The sequence below is a fragment of the Antechinus flavipes genome, chromosome 2 (genome assembly GCF_016432865.1).
Source record: "Antechinus flavipes isolate AdamAnt ecotype Samford, QLD, Australia chromosome 2, AdamAnt_v2, whole genome shotgun sequence".
NCBI classification, from domain to species: Eukaryota; Metazoa; Chordata; class Mammalia; order Dasyuromorphia; family Dasyuridae; genus Antechinus; species Antechinus flavipes.
Genome location: NC_067399.1, coordinates 41,690,032 through 41,715,159, shown reverse-complemented (window position 1 = coordinate 41,715,159; position 25,128 = coordinate 41,690,032). Strand labels below are relative to the sequence as shown.

The window sequence follows — 25,128 nt, the reverse complement described above, 5'->3', positions numbered from 1 at the left end:
TTTATTTCCTTTTCTACAAAATGAGGGGCTTGAGGCAGATACTTTTTATCCCAGAATTCTGCAATTGTTTTCCAGAGGGAGGGAGAAAATGTTGGCAGTGAAGCTGACCTTTAGAGATGAGGTGTTCATTCAGGGGAAGTCTTGTAATGTCAACAGACTGTTGGAAATTTTAATTCCCTGTTCATTTGTTATTGGAAATAACAGTAATGGTGACAATAAGTGGGAGTTGTTTTTATACTTTCTCCGAAGAATTCAAAAAGGTTTCCCTGATTTATCTTATTTACTCTTAGAAAATTCCAGAGTTATAAATGGATTTCTCTTACCCCAGTTGGAATCCTGGGCCCACTTTGGGAGTATTATCATTAGTTATGTTCCTGGTGAACATATGCACAAACATACTTTTTATAATTTTAGCAATTTGTTATATTTATAGGAAGATTATTTCAGTCTTTCTGAACATGTTAGATTGAAATGGCACCCAGGGTAGTAGATGGAGAGCTAATATGGGAGTCGGCAAGATCTCGGTTCAAATCTTGCTCTTAGACAGACTGGGCAAAATGCCTCACCTCTCTGCTCTAGATTACTCTCCAAGATTGTATGTTGCAGAGAAGGGGCTGATCTACTTTGGCAGAGGGGATTTCCTCATCTGGGAGTCCCCTACCCAGTGACATGACCACCCCAGTCCCTAGCCCAATGCCCTAGGCACAAATGAAACCCTAGCAGCTAGCATTTAGACAGTCCATTAAGATTACACAGTATTGTATTGTTCTGTTCTGAGGGGGCCCATGGGAGTGAGCACTGCACAGTGTGTGGATGTGAGTGGATGCCCGTGCATGTCACACACACAGATGTTCTGCACAAGGAGCAGCTGTGCTCACGTGGCTGGCCAAGCAATCCTCCTCAGATGTGGTCTCAGTCACAGGGTCTGGGTAGATGGACAGCTCATCCTTGCTGCTATCCTTCCCTAAATTTCTTCTGGCTTCTCTCAAGAATTCCTCATATTTTTCATTTCCTGTTGGTAGTTATAGAGAGATCAGAAAAAGCAAAGTCAAGGGAGGAGTGTGCATTGTGTCCCTGTCCTGCCTCTTATAAGCAGATGAGAGGAAGATGAACTTTCTTTCTCACCTTCCCTAGCAGTATCGTTTGAAGTCTGAAATCAAATGTGAAACTCTAAATCAGGGGCTCTTAATCAAGGGCTGGGTAGGTTATAGAGAGTCCATGAACTTGGTTGCAAAAAACCCGACATCTTTATTTTTACAAACGTTTCACTGAAATTTACATTTCCATCAATTATGAATGTAGGCAACAGGGAAATCACAACTACTTTCAGATTACATTATACGTGCACATATTTAGAAATAAAACTTATATTTATCACTGCTTCAAAATTCCTACAATTACCCGATCCATTACTACATCAAAGGCGATCATGGTCTTTCTGTCTGAAGACTGTATTTTAAAATAATTGATTTCTTTTATAATCCAAAGTATTTTATGAAGTTAAAAACATGATTCTGAGAAGGATTCTGAGAAGGGTGCAAAGGGACCCATTATACAATAAATGATTAAGGACCCCTGCTAAATGTACCTAGAGATATCATGATGGTAGAACTGTTCAAATTTACTAAATAATGCTCATAAAACTTAATTAAACAAGGTGGCTGTACAGTTACGTCTTTGAAGCCAAAACAAAGTGAGTAATGATTCAGTTAATGTGGGAAGTGTAAATAGCCAAATCCAGTTATTTTATACATCCTCCAACCTATTTTGTAGGCTTTTTTGTGCTTGTTTTGACAAAGTTTTCCTCCCTGGTACATAGATCTGAAGTAGCCATAATCTTGCTCTAGAAAGTTAAATATAATTGAGTTATGCTCCTGTTTATGCTAACATAAAGAGGTAGAAGTCTATGACAAATAGCCAGTCAGATTCCATGTCATGGCAGGGAAAAAAAACTGGTGAAGTGAGGAAGATCTGCAGAGGGATAGAAATTGGTTTCTGTGGACTTCAAAAGAGAAGAAAAGGAAGAGAACTTTCGTTCTATCACTGTCCTTAGCTGGCTGCCAGGAAAGGGAGAGTTCAGATTGGGGACATTCTATGATTGTCAATATGGATTGAATGTGTTGAGATTTGGGTAGTTGAGAGGAGAGAGTTGAACTTGGATCTATACAAAGCCCAGCACATAGTAGGTGCTTGGTGTCTTAACTTCAGTGGTAGAACTGGATCCTCAATCAAAACTACTTGGCTTCCTTCCTCAATGATCAAAAAAACTCTGATTTATACTAGGTCAGGAGTAGGAGGAGTGATGGGATGGGGGCAGCAAGAAGAATTAGAAACCTAAACAAGAGATTACTTTTTACAGATGGCCTTTCATGCTTCATCTGGGCCAAGCTAGTGTGAGTAGGGAGTTTGGGCCAGTGACAGATTTTCTGCAAAGCTCTTTGGTCCCACAGATTCTGAGTGCCAGATTCTGAATCTTATACTTATGGGGAGCCACTGTTGTGGTTCTTCTAATGTTGCACGAAGGGGAGGAGCCAGGCTTTAGTCAGAAATCTAAGGACAAGTTTTTTTTGGGGGGAGGGGCTGATGTAGATGCAATGGTAGAAAATCCCCGTGGGGAGCTGGGACCCAAACTGCCTGGCAAGTCTTCTCTTGGGGGGCTTCCCTTGAGGACATTTGAGCATTCATTGTTGAATTTAATGGATAACTGTCCCACTCTTTGTTCCTCTTGTGGTCTCGTGTGTAGTCACTTTACCACATCAATGGACTATGCATCCTCACTTAGAGTCACCAGAAAATACCATTCTCTGTACTTGGAAAATCCCTTGCTCAACATGTTGGGTACCTTTGATGTTCCTAGGGAGATCCAGAGAGATTCGGGGAAAGATCCCTTCTCCCCTCAGAGTGAGGGTTTCTGGTTCCAGGTGGGCAATCTGGATCTGAAAACTCCTCTCAAAGACCTCAGGCACTCCGGGTAGGTAGTAAACCTTTAACACCTGTTCTTTATTCGAATGAATGAAACCCTACAATAGACCAGAGAGAGCAAGAATAACAAGGGGTAAGGCCATGAACCAGTTCCTCCAGAGGAATCATGAGAAAATGAAGGGAAAGAACTCTTACTAATAGGAAATTTAAAGAGAAAAAACAGAATTACATCTTGAAGGAGGGTGTGGGTCTGTTTCGGCAGGAAGAAAACCAGAGCTAATTCAACAGAGTGGTAATCTGAAAACCGTTCCGTTAGACTACATCACGTGGCTCCTTGAGCCTGGCCTTTCTCTGTACCGCAGGCTAGGCGACCATAGCCTGAGGCTCAAAGACTCAGAATCTCCAAGCAGGGAAGGAGCTCAGGGGCTGGGTTATCCTCCCTGAACAGGGATCTACTATACAACATTAGGGCATGGAGTCACTCAGTCTCTCCTTGGGAACTTCTAGAAACGGGGAAGTCACTCCAGCTGGTGGCAGCATGTCTACTTGTAGGAAGCTTTTACTACTATCGACCTAAAATCTGCCTCCCAGTATCTGTCAGTCATCAGTCCTATTTCTTCCTCAGTCCCTTCAACTTAATTCCTGTACAGTCCACTTTTGATCCTTTACCATTTACCTCTTCTGGATGTACCCTGGCTTGTCCCTCCTAAAACGTGGAAGAAACAGAGACAATCCTCTGAAGGTGGGTTCAGCAGGGCAGAGTAACGGGCTGCCATTGCACTACTGATGCGTACTACAAGTTGTGTGATCCTGGGCAAGTCACTTCACCCTGTTTGCCTTGGTTTTCTCATCTATCAAATGAGTGGCAAACCACTGCGGTATAACTGGATCGTGGAGAGTTGGATAACCAATTTCCCATTTTTTCTACAATCCGCCACTCTCTTGAGCTGGCAATCTTGGTCACTGTTTTCCTGTCAACTTAACAAATAGTACCAACCACTCAAAATTAAGTCAACCAGACTTGATCCCTTCCACAACCTGACTTAGTTCAACACTATTTGCTGGGATTTTTGTTCTTGGAGATTCTTGGTCAAGAACAGCTTGGATGAAATGAGCTCTGAGGTCCTTTCCAACTCTGAGATTCTATAATTCTGTGAATTAGAATTAGAATCATCTGTATGGACAACAGAGCTAAAACAAAAGCCTTGAAAGGCTCAAAAGTGAATTTGTGTCCTGAGATCTTCAAAGGAGGGGAAGAAATAAGCTTGGGGCAACTTAGATTTATTATCATTTGAAGGTAAAATGACTGAAGAGATTGATTGGCTAAGAATGAATTGAAGATGGGAATAGAGAAATCAACACAGAGAGATGGAAAGATCCTGGGTTGTATTTGTTTTCAAAAATATTCATTTCATCTTAATAAAAGAATACTCTATTCTTCCAATAGTTACAGCAGACAAACCACAATCCTACACACTTGGAAAACACACACACATGAACATGCACATGCATACACACATGCATCCTGGGGTGTGACATGGCTTTCTTCATACCCAGGACGGATCCCTTTTTCTATCCCAGTCATGCAGGTACTTACAGAGCGGGGCAGGATCAGGGGCATTCCAGGCTGAGGGCTATCAAAAGAATTCTGGCTCCCCTCCAGAACTTTGAACTCAAAACCAACTTTGCCAATATTCTTCAGGGTGAGGTCATTTTCCATGACATGATCAAACATCTTGAGAAGATAAGGGGGAAAGTGATTAATCAGCACCATGATGGAGTCTGTTAGACACTGCCCCGTGCACTGGCTAGGGGCCAAGCCCTATGCTAAATTCTCAAGATACAAAGAAAGGTCCCCCAGAAAGAAGCTCACATTCGATTCGGGGCACAGACAAGATATATACTCAGTAGAAAGAGGGTAATCTCAGAGGGGAAGGCATTAGCCACTGGGTTCCACTGGGAAATCTTTATGATTTAGTTAACCAAGTCAAGAGGGCCTTCTGGTTCCACAGGGAAAAACCAGCTCTCAGAAGTAGTCTATAACACACTTATTTTGGGCGAGTCAATCAATTAATCAACAAGCATTTATTAAGTTCCTAGAACATACCTGGCCTTGCTATATGTTCTAGATATATTAAGAAAAAAAACCCCAACACTGGTTCTCAAGGAGCCAACATCCCCAGCTCTTAGCTCTCATGGGTACTCAATAAAATAAATGGAATTAAACAATATAGCACCTATTCACAAAGAGATTAAAATCTATATAGTCATAGGTGAGAAGAGAGCCACATGGTACATACCTAAAATAGCCAAAATAACCTCCAAATATATGTTTACATAGACATATGTGTATATATATATGTACTCCCTAATATATATACATACATATATGTATATGTATATTCCCAAATATATATACATACATACATTCACACATACATATATGTATATATAACTTCCAAATATACATACATATATGTGTATATATAGATATGTATATCTATCTATATATAGCAAGTATGTGATATTATAAATGAAAGATCAATGTGGTGTAGAATTAATTAAGGAATTATTCTTGAATAGGAGGAAGTAAGTCTTGAGTTTGGCTTTGAAGGATGCAGAAATTTTGTTTGGGCAGAGAAAAAGGCCTAGAGAACAGAGAGTGAATGAAATATGGAAACAGGAAAAAGTATTTTTGATAATAGTAAGTGGGCACAATCCTTGGCACACAGTAGTCCCTTAATAAATGCTTGCTGATGGTCTGATTCACCAAAAACTACATTGGGTAGTTATGGGTGTGCCCAGTTCACGATTTGATTTTATTTAATAGGCTGGGGAGTTATTATCGTTATTAATGGAAAGAAGCAATGTGATGATAATGGTAATTCAGGAAGATGAATCGGACGGTCTTATGTGGGATAGATGGTGGTTCTCTATATGAGAAAATAGAATTAGGGAAGCAAGCTAGCAAGTCATTGTAGTAATTTACATGTGAAATCATGAGACTTTGGAAATGAGTAAGGAGAGTTGAGTCTGTGAAATATTGTGGAAGATGACTTAATGACTGATTGGATAGGGGAAGGAGATGGAGTATCTAAAGTACTTTTGAGTTTGTGGGAAATGGTGATGACAGAACTGAGGTAAGGCAGGAGACACTATTTTAGGGAAATGGTGAGCAGCTAAGTTTTTGATACTTATTCTAAAGCTCTGAGAAAAGTAAATCAAAATGTCCTATAGATATCTGAAGATGCAGTTTGGTGAGGAAGTGGACAGAAAAGGGAGCTGTCAGATTTGGAGAGAAATATTTGGGACCCTTAAGCTATAAGCTCTTTGAGGGCAGGGACTGGCTTTTTTGTTTTTGTTTTATCCTCAGCTCTTAGCACAGAATCTTGTACATAAGCAGATTTATTAACAAAGATTTATTGATTGAGTCACAGAGTGATACTTGAAGTTGTGAGTTACCCAACAAATTGATCCCAGAGGGAGAAGAGCAGAAGATTAAGGATGAGGACCCCTTTTAAGGCAAGGAGAGTCCCTTGGAGTCTGTTTGCTGTACCTGGAGTCCATAGTTAATTTCCTTTGTGTCAAATTTGTAGCTGACCAACGAAGCTTCTCCTTTGAGTGTGATCTCATAGGTGGGTCCTCCCTCCACCTCACAGAGGGCTTTCACCTGAGCAATGATGTCACAGTGCCCATAAAACGCGAAGGACACCTGGTGGCTGCTAAGGGGTGGCATCATTCCATAGAGGGGTAAGATGTCAAACACCTGTGGGGAAAACCACGTGGTACAGCAACATTTAGCTGACTGCGGAACGTCCTAAAGGGTAAAGTTCAGTCAGTGTACAGAACATTCATCAGAGGGTCATAGATATAGAGCTGGAAGGGACCTTCCAGGACATCAAATCCAATGGGCTCGTTTTACAGACAAGGAAACTGAGGCAAACAAGATTAAGTGGCTTGCTACTAAGTATCTGAGACTGGATTTGAATGTATGTTTTTCTAACTCCAGGTTTAACTTCCTTCCCACTGTGTCACCTATGGAGTTAATTTTGAAAATGTGAGGTAGTTCTGAACAGTAGCATGCTCTGAAATTCACATTTCTAAATGTGAATTTAGCATCAAGAGCATCAAGAGATCGGGCTCTAATCTTGGGTTTTCCACTCATTACACAGCTTGTTCTCCCTCCCTGAACCTCTGGCACTATCTGGGAAAAGGGCTGGCTGGTGCGAGGTTCAGAGAGGGTATGAGGATGGGATAGATCGGTCCCCCCTGCCCTCAGGTATCAACCCTAATTGTGTGAGTTGCTTTGGCTGAAAATCCCTCCCTTGGGAGGTGTCCTGTGATGAGCTCCTCCCAATTGGTCTAGACTGGGTCTCAGCTGCCAGGGACACGACGTGACAAGATACAAAAATTAAGATGCAATCTTGACATTACACCATCTGAACTGACAGTGTGCTTGGTCCACGGGGATGGTTCTGATGCCAAGGGTCCAATCAAAGCAACCAACAGTTGCTCGTTAAGGGAGCATCTGCTTCATGCCAGAATGGGGGAAGCAGAGAGTTAGAAAGCAAAGCAAATGCAAAACAGCTGTACTCCAAGCTTCCTCTGTATCCTGGATGCAAAGTCAGTTCTGTTAACTCATGCTCATTAAATCAGTTTTTTTAAAAGAGGAAACAAATGAGCTCATTTATATTTCTTTTTATCTCAGCATCTCGGGCAAAGGAACTTTAGGAGTTATTGTCTTACAATGATAAAGTATAGGAATTTGAGCTGGACCTTAGAAGATCATATATTCCAGCCTTTTCATTTTCCTTCAACAGAGAACTGGAATCACATGGAGAGATTGGGCCCATTCTTGCCAATACTTAATGAACTGTGATTCTGGGAAGTCCCTTCTTTGTATGGTAGAAACTTAGACACTAGTTAGGTTTGGTAGCAAGAACTTCCAGCTCCTTGAGCATCTGGAGCTGAGGTTTCACTGGTGAGGGACAAAATCAGATAAGGAACTCTTAGTGGAAAACAGAGAAAAATGAGAGAAAATCTGCAGGAGAAGAGCATGCACAAATTGTTAACTTACTTCTTCCACACCGATGGTAAATGAATCATCCTGTTCAAAGATCCATAGGGAGTCCTGGAATTCCACCTGGCTCTGGGTTAATGTTCTTTCTACATCTTCAATACTCGATTTCAATGGCTGGAAATAAAGGGGGAAGCTCATACATCTTTACTTTGGAGGCCACGGCCTATTCCCCATCCTCCATCCCTTAGCCCCACCTTCAACTGTAACATGGAGTGTTCACGGGCTCCATTCCATTTCTCATTCTAGGTTTTGCCACTAATCTTGGAGTTACAGGCAGTAGAGACAAGAGTCGTCCACAGCATTCCACAACACTGCAGTTTTTCACCTTATAGAAAATATAATTTGTGCCATAGAGAAGTGGCAGGGGTGCCCAGGGCCCTCCTGGTGCATTTGTCATGGAAGGAAAACTATTGTTATGTTACATAACCCGATTCCAACCAGATCTCTTGGTCTTCCTAGTGACTTCCCTTATATTCCTGGCCAGTATTTGCTCTATGAAAAGGATCCTTCTCTTGTTAATCCATTATTAGGGGAAAAAACAAAAAACTTACTTCTGTATTGACTGCAGTGCCTACATCTGATGGCACTAGAAGCTTCTTTTCTCCTTCCTCATTTATATGATTCTCATTCAGAATGACATGCCTGGAGAATTTGGATATTGGAGAGTTAGCAGACTGGCTACTGGACAATAGTCTTTCACTTGAGTGACCTTATCACCACCTTCCCCTAAATCACATCCTCTCTTCCCTGCTTAAAAAAACCCAAACCAAATGAAATGGATAGCATTAATGGATTAATTGCAAGAATTACAAAATTAAATTAAAGAAAAAAATGAAGTAGCTCCATAAAACACGACAGCCGCATTCTCAAGATGCTAAGCAAAACTAGGATCAGTGGGTCTTAGCAATAAAAACTGTGCAATAGTTTGCCTTGGAAAATGGTGAGTTCCTCATTACTGAAGATCTGCAAATAGGTGCAAAGTGGTCTCTGGTCAGATATGATGCAGAGAAGGACTCGAGTTTCAGGTGGGCACTGGACTAGGTCACCTCCGAGGTCCCTTCTAACTCTAGCATTCTATAATTCTAGATATGAAGCCTAAGGGGAAGCCAATCTCTAATTTCCTTCCCCATTCTCTACCTTCTTACAGAGGAAAGTGCAAAACCTTCAGCCCAATAAGAAAATGCCCATTGCTTTGGAGATGGGGATTGGGGGAGGAGGAAGGTAGAGGAGGAAGGTAATTTAATAACTGGGCATTACCTCACTTTTCTTTTGAGGTCATGTCAGCATTCTATAGTCTCAGGAAAAGTGAGTGGTTATCCATATATTTGACTATGTTCCAGAATGACTTTGAGCAAATAATAAATGACTATTATTAATACCCAAATTAACTATAAACACCATTTGAAGAAAGATGCTATCTACATCCAGAGAAAGAACTATTAAGTGATAAGTACATAGAGAATAATTTTATATACAAACACCCACATATGATCATATTTGTATGTAATGGTGGTCACCTCTAGGGTGGAAGGAGGGAGAAAAGAAAAAAGAAATTTATGCAATAACTTTGTTATATTTTTTTAGTAGCAAATTGTACATAGTACATTTTGCAGTTTCATATGCAACCATCTTTTTTGTTGCCCATACTTTTCCATGTGGTAATTAAGCTCTGTCCTTGGATAACAGAGGATGGACAGGGTAAGGGGATAAAAATGGTTCATTTTTACAGGAAAAGGAAATGACATCTCTCTGTGGGTGGCCAAGGCCATATCCATGCCCGTGTTCGTGTCTATACATAAAGAACACTTGAAAGAATCTTTGCTCACTTTGCTTCAAAATATCTATACTTACTCAACAAATTCATCTACTTCAATTGCTAGATTTGGTGGTGCTGGAGTTATTGGTGAAGTTGCTGGTCCTGGGGTCACTGGAAGTAATTCTTGTTGGGGTTCCAATAACTGGGACCAAACACGAATTGGGGCACTATATGGCTTACGTTGCCCTGTTACAAACCTGCAAGATCAAGTTAAGAGTCTATGAGTTTATAGAGCCACAAGTTTATAATCAGGACAAGGGGGAAACCTTTTTCTAAAACAAATGGTCAAATTCAACACCGGTGATTTAAAAAAGACCATGATCTCAGTCTAAGATCTAGAATTCAGGATTCAGAAACATGTCTATGTATACCCATGGAAGGAGAGGAGGAAAGAGAAGATGGTTCTGTTGGTTGTGGCTTTGAAAGACCTAATAGCTTTTATATATAAATATATGTGTATACGCATATACATATATGCATATATACACATACTTATATGTAAGTATACACATATATTCACACAAATATATGCATATACATGAATATGTATGTATATAACAAAGACTTCCATTAGGCAAAAGGAATGACTTGCTCATTTACACCTGGTTTTGCCTCTATCTCAACAGACATTTATCTTAAACCATTTACCAAGATAAGGTCAGAATGAATACATGAACTAGATATATATAGAGAGATTACAAGAAAATTGGAAGAACATGGAACATATTACTCATCAGACTTATGGATAAGAGAACAATTTATGAATAAACAAGAGCTAGAGAGACAAGTTAGATGTAAAATGGACACATTAAATTTAAAAGTGTAGACAAGATTAGAAGGAAAACAAAAAACTGGGGGAAATTTTTATAAACAATTTTTCAACTAAAGATCTGATATCTAAAACATAAAAATAAATTTATCAAATCTATAAGGACAAGAGTCATTCCCCAAGTAATATTAATGGTCAAAGGATATGAACAGTTTTTCAATGAAGAGATCAAAACAATTTATGGTCATATAAAATGCTCGAAACCATTATTGATTAGAAAAATGCAAATTAAAACAACCCTGAGATATGATTTTATACCTACCATATTGGCTAAAATGATTAAAGGGGAAAATGAACTGGTTCAACCATTTGGAATTGGAATTTGGAATAATACCCAAAGATTTATTATGCCAGTTTTAGTTCTATTTCCAAAGATGATTAGGGGGAAAAGGAAAAGTATTTCTTTCTATTCTAAAATATTTATAGCAGTTGTCTTTGCTTTTATTGGAAGCTTAGGGTAAGTAAAAGTATATATAATTTTCTAAAAAATGGCAAAGAACTGGAAATTACAGGATGCTCCTCAATTGAGGAATGGTTGTACAAGTTGTGGTATATCATTGTGATGGAACACTACTGTGCTGTAAGAAATGATGAACTCAATGATCTTAGAAAACATGGGTAGACTTGCACAAAATGATGAAGAATGAAATGAGCACAATCACGAGAACATTGCATACAGTAACACCAATATTATTTTAAGAGCTAGTGCCATTCCACGTCTCATTGCCATGTAGTAATAACCCATAAAATGTTGGTATGGAAAAGAGGGGCCTTTACTTTCTTTGGAAACTTGAGATAAGTAGAAGTGTTTATAATTTCCTAAAAGTAATAATTCCCTTTTCTCCTTTTTAATTCTGGAACCAGCTTACTGGCTAGCTGTACTGTGTGCTCTGGATCTACAATCAAGCTCAATATGATATCCATCAAAATGTGTGCATATTAAAGTCTGGGATAATAAATATTCTTTATCCACTTGGTCAGATAGACAGACCCTCTTCTAGGAGTCTCGGTAGTGTGTTGGGGTTTGTGTCAGTGTCTTAATGCAAATCCACACAATGTCATCTACAAGTAAGAGCTCTTTGGAGGACTTTGCCATGTCGAGGGAGCTCTTCTTGACCTGACCTCTGCACTGCATTTTGTCCATCAACTTTGGCAACTAGCCATTGCCTTGTTTCATGCTTCATCTGAATATTACTATCAGATTGCTTCAAATAGGGCTATTTCTATTGTTACACCTTCTAGGGAAACTTTAATGATCTTTTATGTTTATACTCCCTTATAGTTTAAGAATATATGGATGGGAGATACCTTGTTCTAAAAGAATCTATAGTTAATGATTATTTATTCTGAATTAAAGATCTTTTAACAATTTGAACAATAAACATGATTCATTCTTCTATTTTCTCCATCAAGGATAATGGAAGCACCACGCTTGCATTTTAACATTACAGTCCTTGACATGCTTATCAAGAAGATGAAAATGGCATTAAGAGAATGGGGAAATGGCCAAATTAGGCTAACCTTTTTTCCCTCTCTCCATCCTTTCCTCCTTTCATCCTTCCCTCTCTTTCTCCCTCTCTCTCTTCCCTCCCTCCCTCCCTTCATTCCTTCTTTCTTTCCCTTTACTACCTTCCTTTCTTCCTTTTTCTTTCCTCCTTTTCTTTTCCTTTCCTTCCTTTTCTTCTTTCTTTCTATCTTTTTTTTCTGTCTAATATATTATCTATGCAGCCATCTTTATGGTCTATTAGTTATCTTTTTCTATTATCTATCTCTATCAGTCATCTATTATTTATCTAGTCTATCATCTAATTTATTATCTATCATCTATTATTCACCTATCATCTACCTATATAATCCTTCCTCTATCTATCAACACATACATATATATGCATATATCTAAAGGAGAAGATAACAAAGCCATGTAAAAAAATCTCCAATCATATAAATAATATGACTGAGAGAATCATTCCCAACCTACTGGATGATTTTTCCATCTATAAAAACAAGAATAAAAACTAAAATATAAAATGATACATGCTTAGTACATAAGAAAATGTAATTGTGGATCAAGTGAAATGAGGAGTGGGCGGGAGTTATTATTGACTTGGGGGGGTTCACAGGTAGCTTTTTAAAGGAGGAGTTGTGATTCTCACAACAACCCCACAAAGAGGTGTTATTATTCCCATTTTACAGTTGAGGAAACTGAGGCAAACAGGTTAAATGACTTGCCCAGTGTCACCCTGCTGGTATGAGTCTGAGGCCAGATTTTAAGTCAGCTCTTCTGGACACCAGATTCAGCCTCTCTCCATCAGCTGCCTCCTCTCTCAGTAGACAATGGCAGGGTATGGTCTGGGAGAATGGAAATAGGAGGCACTGGACAAAAAAAAAAAAAAAACTAATGACATATGAGGATGTTGGGGGAACAGAGGCAGGCGAGAGTGATTTACTTAGCTCAAAACTGCCTGAAAATCAACAAAATTACCTCCTCCAGAGATGAAGGGGAATCTTGTATGCTCTAGTATGAATCAGTTTATAAGATGGCTTTTCCTGGGCAGAAAGTCAAGGGGCAAAGGAAAAGGGGATGGAGAAAGTTGAAGAAAGAAAAGGAGGGAGCACCAAAGACAAACTTCACTAACTCTGCGATTTTTCCAGGTGCTGGCCCACGCAGGTGTTTGCTATACACCGTCCAGAATTAACAAGAGATTTGGTAAAATACTGTGAGGTTGTCAGAAGAAATGATGCTGTCAAAAGAATGCAATCAGGACCAAAAATGAAAAGCCATTAAAAAAAAAAGAATCATAATGTCAGCAAAGTTATTTGGATCCAATTCCCTCCTATTTGTAGGGCCCAGATAATTATTTTTATATTGTGCTGACCCAAACTGGACTTGATCCAGTTTTGGAAATCAAGTCGCAAACAAGAAAAATCAATACTCCTCGGATCCCTAAGCTATTCAACAACAACAAAAACATCAGCTCCACTAGAGTAGTAAGAAATCAAAAATTCCTTTGGCTCTGCTTGGAGGGAGCCTGTGAGAAAGCTGATTACCCCAGTTTATTACCAGCCTTGATTTGGGCTAGGCAATTTCCCCTTTCCTACTAGATTTTCAACTCTTGGGTGCTTAAAATCAATACAATCTTTTGTGCTGCACATTTTAAAATTTAAACACATTTCTTTTCTGTTCATTAGAAATACTTCAGTGCTAAGAGGACTGAAAAGGACATTCTGTGTTTTGGTTAATCTCTTTGGTTATTGTTGGATAAATTTACTGATTGGTTTCTGAATATTGGACAGTGGAAAACCAGCCGGGGGATGGAAATAAGAGCAGCAGTGCTCCTGTGTTCCCCCATTCTAGAGAGCCCAGGACTCCCCCCTCATACTCTTTTGGCAGCTAGATGGGCCCAAGGATAGAGCACAGAGGCAGGAGTCTAGAAGATGCGAGTTCGAATTCTGCCTTGGACATTTACTGTGTGATGCTGTGTGAAAAGTTCTCAGATTGTTTCCTCATCTGTAAAATGGAAACACTCATTGCCCCAATCTCCCAGGATGGGTCAAGAAGGGCAAATGAGATCACACGTCTAAAGTGCTTTGCAAACCTTAAAAGTGTATAAAAGCTGGCTCTTGTATTATTATGTGGTGATATTATCACACCAGTTACTATTATTTGGTACTTGTTTTATCTCATCTACTAGAATGTAAACTTTTTTTTTTAATTATTATTTCCTACTCATTTTTTGGTATATATTTGTGGGAACATGTTTCTCCCACTGTAAGCTCTTTGAGGGCAGGGACTGACTTTTGCCACTTTTTATATCCCTAGTTTTTAGTACATTGAGTGCCTGACACATAGTAGGTGCTTAAAACATGCTTAATGATTGATTATAATCCAGTTGAGAAACAGAGTAAAATGAAGTAACAATTTAGAGCAGTATGTGCAATAAATGCCAGAAAGACTGGAATAGACAATGTGTTCGATCAGTTCAGAGAAGAGACATGAAGGGATGGGACTTCAGCAGGGCTCTGTGTAGTGAGCAGATTGGATGGTACCCAGTACTAGGGAATCTGGCAGGAGGGGTGCTACACCAGGACCTTGGGACACCGGGGCTCTGGATCCAGCTCTGCTGTTTGCCATTTACGTATTTTTCTATAAATTCTTTAATTTCTCTTAGCATGAGGTGTCTCATTTGTCAACTGTGGATAATATTATTCTATTATGATACTTATATATGTTTATAATTATATATACAACATGTAATTATATATTAATACACATAATTACATATATACCATCAGCATACATTATATATGCATTACATGTTAACACATCATTAATGCATATATCATATATTACATATAATATGTAGAATTAGAATATACTATCTACCTATATTGCATCTGTATTACATATGTGTGTATATATATATACACACATGTATGTGTATATATATATATATACATACATATGCATATATATATATAAAATTATAAAATTATACATATACCATGTTTGTGGCAGCCCTCTTTGTAGCGCCCAGAAACTGGAAACTGAGTAGATGCTCATCAATTGGAGAATAACTGAATAAATTGTGGTATATGAATATTATGGAATATTATTGTTCAGTAAGAAATGATCAGCAGGATGATTTCAGAAAGGCCTGGAGAGATTTACATGAACTGATGCTGAGTGAAATGAGCAGGACCAGGAGACCATTAGATACTTCAACAACAATACTATATGACGATCGATTCTGATGGACCTGGCCTTCTTCAGCAATGAGATGAACCAAATCAGTTCCAATGGAGAAGTAATGAACTGAACCAGCTACGCCCAAGGAAAGAACTCTGGGAGATGACTATGAACCACTACATAGAATTCCCAATCCCTCTATTTTTGTCCTCCTGCATTTTTGATTTCCTTCACAGGCTAATTGTACACTATTTCAAAATCTGATTCTTTTTGTGCAGCAAAATAACTGGACATGAATACATATATTTCATTTAATATATTTAACATGTATTGGTCAACCTGCCATCTGGGGGAGGGGAAAAATCAGAACAAAAGGTTTTGCAACTGTCAATGCTGAAAAATTACCCATGCATATATCTTATAAATAAAAAGCTATAATAAAAAATTATACATATACCATTGACATATATTACATATAAATCTATAATTATACACACAATAGACATTACATGTTAATATATATAATTAATGCACATAACATATATTGCATATTAACACATAGAATAATACATATACTATTACTTATGTTAGGTATGTATTACATATACATATAATTATACATATAACATCCAAATATATTACATATAAGTACTTAAATTTAAGTACCCATTAAGTACTTAATAACCTATTTCATAGAATTATTATGAAGCTCAAATGAGATAGTACATGTGAAGATGTTTTGTGGATTGTGAATATCTCAGTGATCAAGTGTTCATTCAGTTTCTTTTATAAAGATGCATTTCTTAAAACAAATTTTCTACTGAAAAGTCAGAGAGAAACAGTCATATAATAAGTCAAGTGGCCTTTATCTTTACCAATCACTGATATTAAAGAAGCAAAGTTCCCTCTTCTGTCCCCATTATAAGCATGGTTGAGCTTGGGTCATTCCATTTGAAACAGACAGAAAGTGGAAAGATTTTAGACCTGAAGACCTGAGTTCAAATCTTGCCTCAGACACTTAACAAACCATGTGACCAGGGGAAATCTGTTTCCTCTTCTATAAAATGGGAATAATAATAGCATCTCCCTCTCAGGGTTGTTTTGAGAATCAAAAAAGGATAATATTTGTAAAGTGTTTGGCTATTATAATTATTATAATATAAATTATTACATATTATTGAATGTAAGTGCAATTATTATTAATAAACAATTCGTAAGTTTGAGCTAGAAATACCCAAGTTCATATCTGGCCTCTGGCATCTACTAGGTGATCACTCTCTCTGATTTACTCTCTGTTTCATCATTTTCTTCATCTAGAAAATGGGAATATTAAGAGTTCTTCCTTCCCATAGGGTTGTGAAAATCAAATGAGGTATTTGTAATGCATTTAGCATAATGCCTGGAATATAGTAAGCACTATAGAAATGTTAGCTTTTGTTATTCTTATCATCTTCCACATATGAAGTTATTTTCCTACTATGCAGAATACTTGTATTCTTTCATTATCTAAATGTTGAATGAGTGCCCTTTCTCATAGTATAATGGAACTCCTAAGAGCCTACCCAATATTTCCAAAAATTCCGGATTCATCAACTAGCAGAGATGTCCCTACCCAATTCCTTCTCTTTTCAGCATCTTTACACTTATTGGTGATTTTCATACTCTTGTTTTCAGTCTTCCCCATGTTTTATCCCTTTAACCTTTTATTTCCTTTGCCTCTACACATGCAAACTCGCTCCAGATTACACAGCAAATTGGCTCCTCTTCTAAGAGAAACAGAATTATTATCATTACTGTAAGTCTTTTTAGAAATGTGTCTATCACTGAGCCTGTGAGCACATGTGCAAAGCCCACAGACACATTGCCACATTTATCATCCTGGCCTTGAATCTGTGGGCTTCCACAAATGGGATCCTCCCACACCATCAGACAAATAGCTGGTTGAAACAGATGGGGCTGGCTCTGTGCCTTCCATGCCTTCGGAGTTCTTGCTTTGTCAAACCAGAAGGGGAGGCGAGTAGAGACAAGCAAGCACCCATTATGGAAAACACCTTGCTGTTCACCTTCTGATATTCAAATGCATCAGAAAGCTTCCAAATGCACCAGGATGCTTCCAAATGTTAAGTGCCGCCAAGGGGAGATGAGGGAATAAAATCAGAGAAAGGATAACTGAGAGCACAGTGAACGACAAAGGCAAAGCAAGGGTGGCCCAAATAGGTCGTGGAGCTTACAGGATGCCTCCCACTGCCATTGCATCCATGAGAAACAGCTAACGATGAGTCTCTCTCATGCTATTAAATGTGGCTAATAAAAAATAAAAAGTCCTGTAAAACCAAGCTCTGAAATGAAATAGTTGAATCGGGGATTCAGCCCCAAACAGTTATCTGTCCAGAAGAGCCTCAAAAACTGCATTTGGGGATAAGGAATAGTTGAACATTCAGATATAGTCAGAGAGCTTTTCAGGATCTAGGCAAGAGCTGTACCTGTTTCTCAGGGTAGTTTCATACCATGATCTACAGAGACAAAAGCTGAATCCTGTTGCATTTTTTAATTTTAAAAGTCATTAGAGGTCACAACTGTAAATAAAATGAACCCTGTTCTCTGGAACACCTCTGAGGTAATAAGTGAAGTTGACCTCCAACCCTTCTAATTTAAACAGAGAAGATTCACCTTAACCTGCCTCTGGAGTCAGATTGAGATTGTGGGCTGCTTCTATCGCTACTTCCTCCACCCCCAGCAAAGCTCTGTCTCTGCATCAGGTGCAGAGGTGTCTAAAGAAATGGGACCCGGTACTTCTTTCTGGGAGGGTTTTCCCCTTTTCCCATTTCCCTCAGAGCCGGCCAGTTCTTTGGAAGCCCCAGAAGGTGTCCCCACAGCCCCGCTCTTCTGGAAAGGCTGCCAGCCGCCCAGTGTCTGAAGTCTCTCAGAAGAAATTTCAAAGCTTTTTGGAGATTTTTAGAAAATCCGACGTTCTTTTGACTCTCTTTCTTTTTATGTTTATCACTCGGTTGATGGAGCTTTGAGGTGTGAGTGGACACATGTGTGTGTAGGGTTTAATTAACATAAACATGTCATTAAGAGTTAGATCAGTAAATAAACAAAGATGGGATATTCAAAGATGGGTGTATTTCACAGACTAATAGCCCTCCTTCCCTTCTCTCCCTGCCCCTTGAAAGAAGCTGTTTTTGCACAGCTGTCTTGAAAGGCTGATGTTTCCCACTGACATTGCATCCACGAGCTAATGAGGAATCCGTCTTACCTTATATGACATGGCAAAAAAATATAGCCTTGAAAAACCAAAGCAAACTCTGAAATGAAATAGTTGAAGCAGAGCAACCACAAACCATTATCCAAGGAATAACAGGTGGGGTATCTCTGAATTGCAACTAGTTAAACACTGACCAGTTGTTGTCGAGTCTTTGGGATCCATTTGGAGTTTTTTTGGCAAAGACTCTGGAGAGGATGGGTGGCCGTTTTCTTCTCCAGCTCATTTGACAGATGAAGAAACTGAGACAGACAGAGTGAAGTGACTTGCCCAGCATCACACAGCTGTCCAGAGCCCATATTGTATCATATCATGAGAAGATCCTGGGATCTGAGAGAGTTAGACGAATCCTGGGGTCCCTGAGCAAACAGGTTGTGAGAGCTTTAAGGCAGCAATCTCTGGGGAAAAGTTTCCTTGTCTTTCTAAATTCCTCCCCTGCCCCTCCCCAGAGGCTTTCATCTCCATCTTATATATGGGGAAATACATGTGATTGAACCCATTTGGGGACTGTGTGGAACGAATTTTCATTTTTTAAATAACTTTTATTTATATTGGTTCAGGTCTTACATCCTTTTGCTGTTGGGCGTAGATATTTCTTGTATCGCTCAGTAAGTGAACATGGCTAGGAATGTAGGTGATGAATTATGTGATGATTATCTCGAACAACCCACACTAAATTAGGGAAAGTAAGGCACTCCAGAGCTAGAGAACATATAGGAATCCTATTTCAGGTAGGGATTTAAAAAATTCTTTTTACATATCCCAGAGAGTCCTAGCCTAGCAACGAATGTGGAATGAATGAACACCCTTCAGTGGTTTGGAATCAAAAGTAGAAATAATGATTCCTGTTCTGTGTTGCCTCTATTTGGGCCATAAATCCAACTGAACACAATTTCAGAAGTCCTGACAAGGACCTACAGACTAACAGAGCTTTTGCTCAAAGAATCTTTGCTCAAATTTTCTGAAATTTGTTTACTTGTTTTTGTAATACCTGTGCTGGAAACTTGGGCGGCATGAGCACTTTTATTTTGATTTTATGCAGTGAATTAGAAAATGGTTCAGATCACAAGCCAGCTATGGCTTAAGAGAGCCGCCCAAGGGACAGAGAGGTTGGCTCAGTAATTGACCAGCTCAAAGCCATACAGCAAGGCTCAGAGGACCGAGATGCACCAAGTTGGCCCTATTTGACTCCAAGACCAGAGCTCCATCCATTCCGTCTTGATTTGTAGATAAGCAAAGGGAAGCACTGATTGGTGATCTGTGGAACATTGTACACATAATAAATCAATAAAATAAGCAGAATCACATCATGGGCTTTTTTGGCTCTTATTTCTGAGCTAGGACCAATCCTCAAGAATGGATATGGCACTTGTGCAGCATGATAAATGTGAAAATATGTTTAGGAGAATTGTACATGTTTAAACTATATTGGAGTTCTTGCTATCTAGGGGAGAAAGGGAGAAAAAATTGGAACACAAGGTTTGCAAAGGTAAATGTTGAAAACTATCTTTGCATCTATTGTGAAAATTTAAAAAGCTGTTATTAAAAATTAAAAGAATGGGTATGACAAGAGAAGTTGTACAAATATATTACCTTCTGATTATAAAACAAAGAAAAAATAAAATTCTGCCTCGAGCTAATACCTAATCTTGTATTAATTTTGATTAGTCATATAGAAGAGTTGGTCTTCAAATGACAGGCATGATGCATAGACTATGAAGAGAAAAGGAAAACTGTAAGATCAGTCTGAATCCCAGTGGGGCAGAACAGTCTCTGATTTATGCACTGAAACAGAAAGACCAGACAGAAGGAAAGAGAACATGAACTACTGTCCCTTGGAAATTTTCCATCTGGGTATCATGAATATGGACAATTTCCTTGAATACCTTAAATCATCAGAGCCTCCATTACTGTGAGTTTTGAAGACAGAATGTCTTGAGCTGATCTCAAGACATATCACCCTAATCTTCCTAGTGCTTGGATCAAATTGGGGAAAGGACATTAGGCTACCTTCCCTACCTCAGGGCAAAGAGCCCTGAGATGAACACAAGGTCTTATTGCCTTTCTAACTAATTCTTGACTTCTTTCAGAGGTCCTTAAATTAACAGATGTGTCAAAGAGAGTCATTGGGCAATGGGGAAAAAATGGAAGCTATCATTAAGACTAACTAAAAATTCATGTGAAACACACTTCCATAAGGTCCCTCAGTATTACGGGGAAGGGACAATTTCCTGTTTAGAACTGAAATCTTACCACTATGACCTAAATCTAGGCTACTTCCTAACTCTACATTCCATAATTTGGCTTTAGTGTGATAAGTACAATTCGGTTTAACAACCATTTGTTAAGCCATCTGCTGTGTGCAAGGAAAGGAATAGTTAATATTGTCCCTGCCAATGAGGAGCTTACATATCTCTTTAGAAGGTAGAAGGATGTCTCTGGGTGACAACAGAACACAAAGCAACCCAACACGATTCAACTCATGGGAGGACTTGATGAAGGCAAAACAAAGCCAGACAAAGTACTCAAGAACATTTGAGGAAGGATGGCATACTTCTGGGATGGCTTCAGAGAGAAGGAGGCATCTGAAAAGAATGAAAGGGAAAGAATGAAAAGAAAGGGAGGTAAAAAAGAAAAAAGGGGAAGAACAAAAGAAAGAGGAAGGTAAGAACATGGAAGCAGTAAGTGCAAGAAAGAGAGATTGGGTAGTCAGATCATGGAAAGATTCAAAGCCAATTCCAGAAGTTTATTTTTAATCTATAAACAATAGGAAACTCAGTAAAAAAAAAATTCACTCAAAATCATTGGTCCCCAAAGATAAGGTATAGCTATCTATGGAACTTTGTTTCCTCTAATCTCTAATCATTGAGGCTGCTTCTTTGCTTTTTCATTGATGAGGAACAGAAATCTCCCAAAAAGCAGCCTAGGATTCACGGCTAGATTAGAAAGTGGAAATAACAGTGTTGACTTCACAGACCAGACCCTCAACCACTTCTCCCTCAGGTGTTTTCAGAAACAGATAATCTGGTTTCTTTTTGGTATTGCACAATGGTAAAATATTTTGTACAGAATTAAATTATGTCTAGTGTAATTTCCACTGCTAGAGAAATGAATGGCCAGCATGGGGTTATTAGAATCATGCAGAGCATATGGACTTTATTTCATAAAGAGTTGAAATACTCAGAATTGGAAGGTGATTGGGGGATGTCCCTGGCCAAAAAGAAGGCTGCTGTACTTAAATACTGCCAAAGGGTTGCTCATCATCTCTTCTAATAGTCCCCATGCTCTTCCCTGGTACCTGTAGTTCTGATAATGTTCCTATCACAAACTACTATGTCATGAAAACCAGTGTGATGCTACCTGATTTCTCAGGATGGTGGATTCTTGTTCTACAAACAACTTTAGATTTGGGAGTCTGGCCATCTCCTATTCAATATGTCTAAAACAGAACTCCTTAACCTCACCACTAACGCTTCCCTATCCTTGCTGAAAGTATCCCTTGGTGTTCTATGGCCTGGTCATCTTGGAACCTTCCCATGTCCAACCAGTAGCTGTAGGTCCCGAGATTCTACTTTCACAATATCTAATATCTCCATTAGCCTCTTCTCTGAATCCACATTCTTCTTCCCTTGTCCAGATCCATGTTATCTCTCCAGCTTATTGCTAGCCTCCCGATTGTTAGTGTCCCTGCTTCTACTTCCCCCCTTTCTAATGCTTTCACTTAATTTCAAAAAGATTAGCCCTGAATCATGGGTATTGTATCTTCCAGCTTGGCCAAGAACAATCTCCAGTGGCTCTCTGTTGCCTTTGAGATCAAATCTGGACTCCTCAGACTAGAATGTAAATAAAGCTTCCATAATCTGGCTGCAACCTACCTTTTTAGGCTTGTTCCATACTATTCTATTTCACACATTTTACCTTCTAGTCATACTAGACTATGTTCGCCAGAGTTGGCAATCCAGATCACAAGACAAAGTCTTTGTCGAGCTGGGTAGGTTGGGGATAGAGCCGAGTCCTTCTAACCTCTCCTTATTGTGGACTCAGGCCTTGGATATCCCGGCCCCTGGTCCCCTCTGTCTTAGGGCTGGAGAGTGAAGTACTAAATCCGTCCCACAGCCTTCCTTTACCAAGAGCAGAGCTGGGACTCCAGGTCAGTCCACTTTACATTGGCAGCTCTGCCTCGGGGAGCAAGATGCCCCTGGTTGGGTGCCCCTGCTGTCTCCCTTCCCTCTCCCCTTTTTGGCTTCCCTTTATGTGTTTCTTCCCTAGTTAGATCATAAGCAGGCAGGAATTGTCTTTTTGTTATTTGTATCCCCTGTGCTTAGCACAGTGTCTGGTACACTGTAGGCACTTAATAAATGTTTCTTGAACTGAATTCTGAGAAGATGATAGGGGAAATATTAATATGTAGAGGGAAAAGGTGATTTGCAATCTGTCCTGAGAATTAGCAAAGAATCTCACTTTCTGGAGAGGGACTAGCTAATTAACAAGAGCTGCGCACCTTTGGGAGGAAGCTGTGCTATGAGCAACTGTTAATTAATTCAAGCAGAAGGAGAAAATTCTAAGGGCTCCTAACACTTAAGCTACAAGCTACTTGCTGGGAGGTTATTAAAAGGAGAGCTGGAAGGACTATATATGTAATAGAAAGACTTGGAAGAGAGTAGGAATGAACACTAAAGTTTAGTTAAATTGTTTGAATTAGTGAAGAAAATAACCTTTCTTGGGACTAAGCTTTTGGGTTAAAAAAAATCTTGCTTTGTATTATAATAAGCTATAAAACCAAGACTGTGATTGAAGTTTAGTTACAGAATTTACGCTAATGAGGTGTTAATCTTTATACAGGGCATCCCAAGAGACTTAGTGCAATTCTAAACTTTAATAGATAAAGAGTTCAAAATTGATCTCAGCTTTCTGGCACACTTCATATATATATATATATATATATATATATATATAAAGCCATTATATATATATATATATATATATATATATATATATATATATATATATATATATATCCATATATCCATTAACAGAAAACACTATTTATGTGGCAGAAGCTACCAAAATTAAATAGTTCTTAAGAAAAAAAACAAACAATACTCTATATAGCTAAATGTCAATATTGAATTTTGTTAAAAGAACATATTAAATGATGATTGAGCTTCAAGTCCTCTTCAAGAGAAGGTGGAGCATTCCATCTCATCCTCTCTTGCTTTAAACATTGGTAAAATACTGTAGTGAACACGTTGCTGAAAAACCCTAATTCCTGGGGTGAGAGAAATCAGAGAACAGGAAAACATATAGTTGCAGTGTCATCCTAATTACCCAGGATAAGATGTCCATTAATCAGAATCAAGGAACTGGAGTGGGAAGGAATCTCAGAGGCTTCCGCTTGGAAATCACAGTCTCGTTATTTAATTGACATTGCCCATTAAAAAGCCACAAATGAAGGTACAGCCCTGTGGCAGACCGCATGGTGGTCATGAGGAAACTGGGGGCTATGGTTTCCAGGCTGCAGTGGGGGATTTGGAACAGGATTCAGTAATGATGTCATAGCTTGGGCAGATCCACCATGGGAAGAGTAGAAGAGCCAGGTATACAAAATTGGAGTTTAAAAATCCCGGAGAGGAACAGAATGGCAGTGTGGGTCTGAAACAGATGGATGGAGCTGCTCATAGGCCTGGTTATTTGCTCTGCATCTATCAGCCCTTTTAGTGGGGGGTCAGGGCCCAGCTGCAAGTACAGAGCTGTAACTCTGAGCTCTTGGTGATTATGTCACCTTCACTGCCACCGTGGAGAGGGTCAATGAGCAAAAAGGAATAAATGCCATTTTCTGCCCACTAATTTTCCTCTGACAGCTCCTCTCCTTGGGTGCACAAGAAGTGAGAGAGACAGCAACGATCCCTAAATCAATGTCGGTGCCTCTGCTGAGCCATGATGGATATCAAAGCACAGTTCCCCAAAGCAGAAATCAGCAGGCCTTCATAAACAGTCAATAATGTTATTTATCACTAAAAAGGTCATGCAGAGCCTCGCTTCGGGATCTGGAGCCCAGACTTTCATGGCTGCAAATTCCTGAGCAGAGAAAATCTGGGGAGGGAAAATCAGCTCCACAGGGCTCCCTTCACAGGTGTCCAGCGAGAATGTGCTGAGCGGAGAGACAGACTTTTCTCCCTGTGAGAGCCAGATCATTTGATTTCTCTCTTTTTTGGATTTAAATTACCTTCAAACATAACTTGGGCTTAAGAATTTTACTTTCCTCCAATTCTGTCCTATAATTAGACCTCTGAGCTCCCATACCAGTTCTAGATATGGCACTATATACTTCTGAACACTTAAGATAAATATATGATATAGAGTTGCTATAGAATAGTATAAAGCATTCTTTGACAGACTGCTTTAGTGATTATAGGACTTATTATATATAAATGTATTTATATATGTAAATATATATATACACACTTTATACATATACTTATTATATGTTATTATATACATAAGTCATAAAAGCACATTATAGGCTAAG

At 39.0% G+C, this 25,128-nt stretch overlaps 1 protein-coding gene across 1 annotated transcript in view; it reads right to left on the bottom strand.

Annotated features, from left to right (window-relative positions):
- Window positions 1-2,567: 2,567 nt before the first annotated feature.
- Window positions 2,568-25,128, bottom strand: part of LOC127547654 (hydrocephalus-inducing protein homolog) — a 150,875-nt gene continuing 128,314 nt past the window's right edge. The window contains exons 17-22 of the mRNA XM_051974606.1: window positions 9,854-10,015; window positions 8,554-8,644; window positions 8,000-8,116; window positions 6,479-6,688; window positions 4,520-4,657; window positions 2,568-3,020 (exon numbers count right to left, since the gene is read on the bottom strand). Coding sequence (XP_051830566.1) covers window positions 2,775-3,020; window positions 4,520-4,657; window positions 6,479-6,688; window positions 8,000-8,116; window positions 8,554-8,644; window positions 9,854-10,015 — 964 coding nt within the window. The 3' untranslated portion in view covers window positions 2,568-2,774. The remainder of the gene's footprint in view (window positions 3,021-4,519; window positions 4,658-6,478; window positions 6,689-7,999; window positions 8,117-8,553; window positions 8,645-9,853; window positions 10,016-25,128) is intronic.